Source organism: Microtus oregoni, unplaced genomic scaffold (genome assembly GCF_018167655.1).
Source record: "Microtus oregoni isolate MIOR12 unplaced genomic scaffold, Mior012 000079F_ref0000094, whole genome shotgun sequence".
NCBI classification, from domain to species: domain Eukaryota; kingdom Metazoa; phylum Chordata; class Mammalia; order Rodentia; family Cricetidae; genus Microtus; species Microtus oregoni.
The window spans coordinates 6,469,497-6,478,273 of NW_024544537.1; the positions used below are offsets into that span (position 1 = coordinate 6,469,497).

Here is an 8,777-nt window from a genome sequence, read left to right on the forward strand (position 1 = left end):
AAAAACTTCAATTTATAGACAGAACGCCATTACTAGATCCTTTTAAAAACTAAGTTTTGTAATAAAACTTTTGAAGTTGTTTGCAATATATGACCTGAGTGAAACTTGTATTACTTCATCAAACTGTTTACTCCTCACAAACCATACTACTAAAATAAGATGTTCTTGATAAGACGTTATCACTCAGGGGTTGGTTATTTGATATTATGCATCTATATTATGGAAGATTTTCTTTATATAAATCGAGGCCTTTTATTCAACATATTTACTATTCTTTATACCGTATCTAAAAGTCCATAAGAGAAAGATGTTTTTTAAATTAGAATTTTCAGTTTGTGATATTTATCAAATTTTATTTGAATCAAAAGTTGAGGGCCTCATCTTATTTTATGAACCAAGATTAGGTCTTTTGTGGGGAGGTTCATCTTCTTCCTCTTCATCATCCTGATTATCATCACTGTCATTGTCATCTTCATCATCGGAGTAGTCCACTAATGGAATCCTCATGCAACAGTGTATTGGCCTACTCATTCTTCTAGCAGAAGCCTCAGACTGAGATGAACAGTCAAATTCAAATGAATTTTCTTCTGACCGTTCTACTTCATCTTCACTTGTCCTTTTTATTTGCATAAACGTGTCATAAGAACTTAGAGAGTCCACTTCCAATGCCAGAACAGCTTCAGTATTTACTCTAGGACACATTTCCTCCTTGACTTTTACCTCCATAGCTTTTATATGTCTGAAGTATAATTTCTCATATATTATATCATGTAAGCTTCCTCTTACTTGACTTTCTCTTTCCTTCTGTTCTTCAAATTTAATTTTCAAACCTTTAAATGTCTGGACATACTCAACTGAATCAAAAGCCGTAAAAAATTTTTTCACAATGTCTGCAATAAGAGACGTGATGTTTTCCACTCTAATAAATTCAAATAGTTCAATAATAGCTGAGTTTAACATATTGTATCGTATTCCATTACGAAGAAAAGCATTTATAACAGGTTCAAAAAGATTTTTCCTCATTATGTAAAGATTATAAATTTCATCTTTAAAGCCAACCATCTGTCTCATAAATCTCAGAGCACACAAAACAAGAAAAGTGTGCTTTGAACTCATCAGCACCAAGATTCTGCTGAGCAAGTTGTTGCTCAAAATATAATTTTTGATATAGGTTGTGTGGTTTTGTAAACAAAACCTGAGCAATTCTAAAACTACTCCAAGCAATTGTGGATTTTGGTCATTATCAGAATAGATGTTGATTTTGTTATCACCACTATCATTTTGTCCTGTGATAGACAAAATTGGTGCTGCCAAGTTATCTATGCAATGTGTATAGAAGTAATTCATAAATTCTCTTCTTTCATATCTATTAGCTGTTACAAACATGTTTTGTGGGTCAAGAAGAGCACGGAGAACTGCTGTCAAACTTAAAACATGAGAAGATTCGGGATCAGGATCACAGATGATTTGTTTGATCATTATATTGAGGAGAAGGTCATCCTCATTTTCACTGTCCTCAGCTTCTTCCACTGCATACACTCGGACTATTCGTGGATTAAATTCTACTAGAAAAGTAAATATATCTAGAGCAGCTACTTTTATTTGGTTGTTTTGTATACATACTGAAACCTTCAGAGCACTCATAATTCCTAGCTTTATCACTGTTTTCAGTAACACATCCTTCTTATGAAAACTTAATATCTTAGCAAATTCAAAGAACTCCTTAAAGAAAAATAACAATTCACTCCGTCTTTTATCACTGACAGTGTTATCTTTTAACTCACTAAAAGCTTCATACAAAAACATTTCATCTTCATGCAGCATGCTAATTATTTCAATTTTATTGGAAAAAATAAAAGTTGTAAGATCAGAAAGCCAATCCCCTTGAAATTTGGTTGATACAGGTAATAGAATGTCATGAATATATTGCATTCTGTAAGTCTGGTGTATTTTTTGCTTAAGTTTAGAGTGTGTTATTGGCATAACTTCTTTGAATTTTGCACTTTCGGTCAAGAATTTCCTGTGCTGATATGGCTGATCCAAACTAGGGTCGTACTCAAGGCATCCTATTACATCCATGACATATTCCTCAGAAAACATAATATTAAATAAACGTGAATTGTTGAGAAATAAGATTCCTTTAATAATGCCATGTAAAACCTGTAAACTTTCCATGTTCTGCTGTTCCTCACAAGTGTGGAATATCTCTAGCAACTTTTTGATGTAATCTTCACTTTCCAAGAGCAGAGCCAGCCGTTCCTTGAGGCAGGGCGATTCTTCTACAATATTAAATAAATCTGCAATGTTGTCAAGTTTACCTAGTTCACAATTCGGCATCTGAAACAGATTCTCAATCTGGGACAGTTCTTGAAAATTGTCATTCTCCTCTTTAAGCTCTTGAGGGATCGGGTTGCTTGGGTCTTTACCTAGAGCCTGGCAGATATCATTCCAGATATCTTGACAGCTATCTGGCTCTGAGAAACTTAATGCCATAGTTTTGTTATTAGCGTCAGTCCAAATAATTAAATTCGTTTGGTATTTCTTATAGGTCACATCAGGATTAATTTTGCTCTCTATTAGCCGAGAGCCATCTAATTCTGAATGAACAAGTAAGCATACACTCTCAAGCCGTCCGATGTATTTGGTTGAAATTTGACCTGAGCATATATGCTCCCATTGCTCATCTTCTTTCATAATATAGACTCTTACACTATGAAATCCGTCATCCATGTTGAATCACAATTCTCTAGGCCACGCTGTTGCGCTGACTTCAGTTTTGAGTTCTCTCGCCAAGGTTGGCCAGAAATGTCACCGAGGTCGCAATTCTGAAAAATCATAAGAGAGCAGATTAATGGGGATTAAAAGAATGACAGGGGCTAAGAGAGGGTTTATGGTCATTAGAATTACCAGGGAGGAAGGCTCTGATACTTGTCAATTATCAACTATTGAACTACCCCCGACAAACCTCCCTCCTTTGTGCTTGCGTCTCTGAGCCTGCCTTAGCTCTGTAAAGAATCCTGTGATTCACTGAAGATTCTTCCTAAAAGGAATGTGCTTATGTAACAAATACTGTTAAAGGGACCTGCTTCACCTACCTTAAAAATGGAAGTCTAGAAAATACTCTTTCGAATTTTGTTTCTCAGAAGATTTTCACTCATCAGAAAGTTGGGGCTCAGGCACTGAAGCAAAAGAGAATTAAATTAGCAATGTTTTGACCAAGTCTACACTTCATACTACATATAAATGCAAGGCTGGAGCTAATAAGAACCAAGAATACATTATCTACAGACGAAATGTCTTCCCCAGAATCATAAATATATGATTGAGTTTCTCCACGAGTTATGCTCTGAGTCTACCACATTGCTACATATTAAGGAACGATCTTATTCTGAAAAGGAATATATCAGCCCTATAGCTGAATCATGTTCACTCTAAAGTTTTACCTTTCAGTACAGTGGATGAAAGATGTGCTCAAATGCTTTCCTTTGTCTTATGATGCATATTGTTATCGAGAAAAATTGGGTCAAAGGTGAAGTGATTAAAAATTTGCCAAAATTGAAAACTGACGCTTATAAATTATTTCATTTTCTTTTCTTTTTTAAATTTTGTATATCTATTGGGCATTAAACATGCTATGACGATTTCTGAATGTGGGCATTCTAGGGATTGACTATAAAACTAAACTATTTATCTAGCCCATATACAGTCATGATGATGAAGACAAGAATAATCTCACAGCTGTTAGCATTTCAGTGAGTATTTGTTATGAAAAAAGTATTAACAAAATAGATCAAGTATTATGGTAGAATGTTTACTACATTTAAAACAACATGACAAAGACTTTATGTTTTTGCCTAATTTTCATAATAATGTAGTGATATAAATATATTGATATAAGAATCCCTTTAGGGTCAAGAAACAGACAAAAATTCAAATGAATTGTCAGAGTTCACATATTTAATAAATAGAAGAGTTCTAAATTGTACATGCCTTTCTAACTCCACAATTGCTTAACTGTGGAATAGAACTGCTATTGCCTTCTTCTCTTGGCTTTCATTACACTCTACTTCACATTCTTCCCATCTATATAATTTGTAATCAACATAAAATAATCAAGACAAGATGAAAGTCGCACATTTCCTCCTTTAGATCCACATCTGTGTATAGACAACAAAAAACAGAAGCTTGGATATAGCAACTCTGTTAAATATAATTTTAATAGTGTCTAAGTTGATTTTTGATGTGACAGCAACTTCTGCAATTTTCTTTTTCAAGAAATATTTCTCCCAAATATTAACCCTCTTATTTCAAAAGAAGAACTGCCAATTGACTACATTAAGCCTATTTGAACTTGAAAGGTCTTATTTGTAGTAATCACTTCCTTTGCCATGGCACTGGAGACAATTAAGTAGGGCACTGATATATTTCGATATGCTTCTCTTGAAGCACAACGTTCAACAGACTATGCTCTAGAATACTCATCAGGAAAGTACAGCTTCAGTACAAAAGATGTTGAGTGTAAGTGATAATCATTTATGACAAAAATTCAAATGGTTGTAGAAAAATAAATATTTAGAAACAAAAATTACGAATTGTGGAAATGTAACAAGAAATGACTATTATAAGAAATGCTACATGTATAGTTAAAATACTTCATTTTAATAGGAAATAATTAGGAATATGAAAATAACACTTATGTTATTCATTAAATTTTTGTTTCTGCTGTGTTTATTAAGTCTTCATGATAATTATAATACCATGAATTCTCTGAATATGTCTTCAGGCACCATGCTATGTAAAGTATCCAGAATAAACTCATGTATTCTCACAGTTTTATCTTATGGAATTTCTTTTAGGCCAATAGAGGTCCCTTAATTTTTGATAGGTTAACAAGAGTTGCTTAACAATTACAACAGCCTCTAGAACTCAGTTTTTATTGCTATTGCTGCAACACTTTCCTTTAGTTTCCTTCTTTTTTAAGGAAATAATATTTCTCTCTGCTTTATTAATTATACCTGCCCAAGACTATTATTTTGCTGTTTTGGTCCATGTGTTTTTTCAGAGAATAAAGAATAAACCACCATGCTCTAGGCAATCTAGTAGATTTATAATTCTTCTAATTTTTTTAAAAAATTAATCATCATACAGTCATCGCCTAAAGAGGATACTACTGCTAAAGTAGAGGGGAAAAAAAATCTTCTAAATTCAAAAGCTCATCAAGCATTTGGTGCAAATTCTTACAAAAAAAATAATGGTATCAAGATTTGTAGATATCAAGCCTTTTATAGTTTCAATTTTTCTCTTTTGTCTTCCCAATATGAAATGCTACTTTGAAGACAAAATTAATGTTTTTAGAGATTACTAATAGTAAAAACCATAGCTCTAATTAGCGTCTTTACAGCCCAGTCATTTCTTTTTCCCCTTAATGGATTTAAATTCTTTAACTAATAGTGTCTCTCTCATTTATCCTGTTGCAGTCAAAGGAGCTTCTAGCTGTGTCTAAAATACATCAGATATACTTGCATCTCAGGACCTTTGTACCTCTTTGTACACCTGTTGTTCCTTTGTACCCATTTTAACCTGTAATTTACTGTTTCTAAATAAGGACTTATCTCAAACACTCATTTTCTTCACCAATTTATTCAGTTTCGCCTTTAGTTTTCAGAGGCTTACTCTATCCATTTCTTTGAAAATATAAGGACTACCCATGTTTTCCTTCAATGTGTCTTTTCTTCATAGCACTCAGGATTGTGACCATTCACATTTCACTAATTCTGTTTTTGGAAAACAGACTATCAGTTAATTCATGCCTATCTAAATGCCTTACTTCATTTGAAGATCTGGCTCATTACTAAATATGTATATGTGCATTTGCATGTGTGTGTGTGTGTGTGTGTGTATGTGTTTAACAATGCTACTGTATCACATTTTTAAAGCAGGATATAACATGACAGTAAAGAATGCATTTAAAAGTTTTAGTACATTTTTATATTTTTCTCTTTGTGTGGTAAGTGGAAAAAGTACATGTGCCACTGTTTATATATGGAGGTCAGAAGAAAATTTGTGGGGGTTGGTCATTTTCTTCCACCATGTGGATTCCAGGAATGGAACTCAAGTCATCTAGTTTGGCAGCAAGTGTTTCAACCAGCTCAGTCATGGCACCAGTCCAGAAATTTAATTTTTATTTCTACAACAAAAATAATTCAGAAAAATATCCCACCTTTCTTTACACCATTACCTCCAAATATCTAAAATCCAATTAAGACATTTACCAAATGCCAATTAGACTATTGTGTTAAAGAAAGATAAAATACCTTATCACTTCTTAATTGTAATGTCTGTTTAGTTTATATATACTTTAGACATCTCATAGATGTTATATTGAGAGATCCTATAAAGTAAATTTTAACAAATATAATTATTTTTTTAAAAAAATAATTTTACTTGTAATTATCAAATTTTTTTTTCTTTTAAATTTTATTTGACATTCCAACCATCACTCTAGCTTGGTCTATCTGAGGAGGCCATGGCAGTGGGACCAGGATCTATCTCTAGTACATGAGCTAACTTTTTGGAGCACATTCCCTATGGTGGGATGCCATGCTCAGCCTTGAGGCAGGGGGAAAGGGCTTGGTCCTGCTTCAAATTAATGTGCTAGTCTTTGTTGACTCCCCACGGGAGACCTTACCCTTTGGGAGGAGTGGATGAGGGGGACAGGTGGAGGAAAGAGAGAAAGGAGTAAGAGGTGTGGTTGGAATAAATATCATTCTTGTAAAACACATGTAAGCACAAGCTTTGCTTGATGGATCAGTTGGTTGGATTATTACCAAACACACTGAAATACAGTAGATATATAATACTTTCTAAATAACTACTAAAATACAGTAGATATATAATACTTTCTAAATAACTACTAAAGCCACATTCCCTTGTTGTAAAAACCAATGCTGTTAAATATCCCCAAGTATGGTTGGCAAAGCTGCCTCGGGGTGAGAAATACTAATGGCAATCCATAAGACTTAAAAATCAAGACAAATTCTGTGTTTCTCTTTTCGTACCAAATACCATAAATGAAAATATTTGAAATTCTGTCACCCCAAATTTCATTTATCTAGAATTACTACAATTCATTGTAAAATAGCAAGTGGCATTCATTATTAGACATTTTTCCTGGAAAATAGTTAAGACAGTTTGCTACTTTAGCTACCCCATTTTTGTTCTCCTACAGTGCATTAATTGCAGCACTCAGAATGGTCTATAATACCATACTCATTTCTATCTTTCCAGGTTTCACCACTTTATTTGCATCTTCAACTATCCTCTGTTCATGTTGCATCAGATTACTGACCTTATTGCAAAACACTGGTCCATCCAACCTTCTGTTCTGCTGCTCACCTTCACCAGAACTCCTGACACTATATATTTCAAATAATATAGTATTTCACACACACACACACACACACACACACACACACACACACAATTGTTTGTATGGATATATTATATATTTATAGAACACATTGAAATATATATATATATAACTATAAATAATGTATACACATACACTATACTATTTGTGTATATACAAATATAGCCTTTTGAGTCCATATAGTGTTTCTAGCATGTATATATGATGGAGGAAGGTCATTAGTTAATTAATAAAGAAACTGCTTGGCCCTGATAAGTTAGAACATAGGTGGGTGGAGTAAACAGAACAGAATGCTGGGAGGAAGAGGAAGTGAGGCAGACGCACACTCCTGTCCAGGGCAGACACGATGCAGCCAGCCACAAGGTCAGACATGCTGAATCTTTCCCGGTAAGACTGGTGCTACACAGATTACTAAATATAGGTTAGGCAAGATTGTGAGAATTAGCCATTAAGAGGCTAGAACTAATGGGCCAAGCAGTGTTTAAAGGAATAAAATTTGGGTTTGGAGGGGGAGGGAAATGGGAGGTGGTGGCAGGGAAGAGACAGAAATCTTAAATAAATAAATAAATAAATAGATAGATAGATAAATAAATAAATAGATAAATAGATAAATAAATAAATAGAAAGAAAAAAGACAAAGAAAAAAAAGAATACAATTTGCGTGTTGTTATTTTGGGGCATAAGCTAGCCATGAGGCAGGCTGTGGGAAGAGGCCTGCAGCTCCTACTACATATATAGTTTTAGGGAAATGGAAAAGGGGCTTTCCTCTTTCAGCAATCATTACAATAGCTCTTCATCTAGGAGTAGAGCTTTATGGGATTTCCCCTGTCTACATTGACATGTCAGTTGATGATCTCATTGTTTAGGTCTTGTTTAGGGAAACATATTTTATATTTCACAGATAAAATTTTTATAAACAGAAAATACTGTCTCACAGCATATATCCTGGTCCTATGGATTTTAAAGTTCTGCCTGCTTTTCTGAAATATTCTCTGGACTTTAGGTATAGGGGTTGTGTTGCAGATGTATCAGTTGGGGCTGGGCATTCCATAGTCAATTGTTCTCTATATTTTGACCAGTTCTCTGTATGGTCCCATGGCCTAACCAGCTGTGGGTGCATCACTAGGCATGAATTCTCTCCTATTAAGTGGACTTTAAATTCATTTGGACTGCTGAAGTTTGTCCCTAATCTATAAGTGCTACTATTGCACAGTTGAATATAGCTTGCATGATAGTCTCTGTTATTATTCATAGGATTTAAAGTGAAGTAGGAGAACATCTATCCAGGACCTTCTGGCTTTCATGGTTTCCATAGAGAAGTCAGGTGTAAGTCTGATAGGTTTACCTT

General features: G+C 34.0%; 1 protein-coding gene across 1 annotated transcript; it reads right to left on the bottom strand.

Annotated features, from left to right (window-relative positions):
• Positions 1-387: 387 nt before the first annotated feature.
• Positions 388-2,730, bottom strand: LOC121441579 (protein PPP4R3C-like). Its single transcript, XM_041642797.1, has one exon. It carries the CDS (start codon positions 2,728-2,730, stop codon positions 388-390), a length of 2,343 nt encoding a protein of 780 aa, XP_041498731.1.
• Positions 2,731-8,777: the final 6,047 nt, after the last annotated feature.

What these genes read in the sequence shown, in the direction of transcription:
- LOC121441579 (XM_041642797.1), bottom strand. Translation starts at nt 2,730, where the DNA reads ATGGATGACGGATTTCATAGTGTAAGAGTCTATATTATGAAAGAAGAT.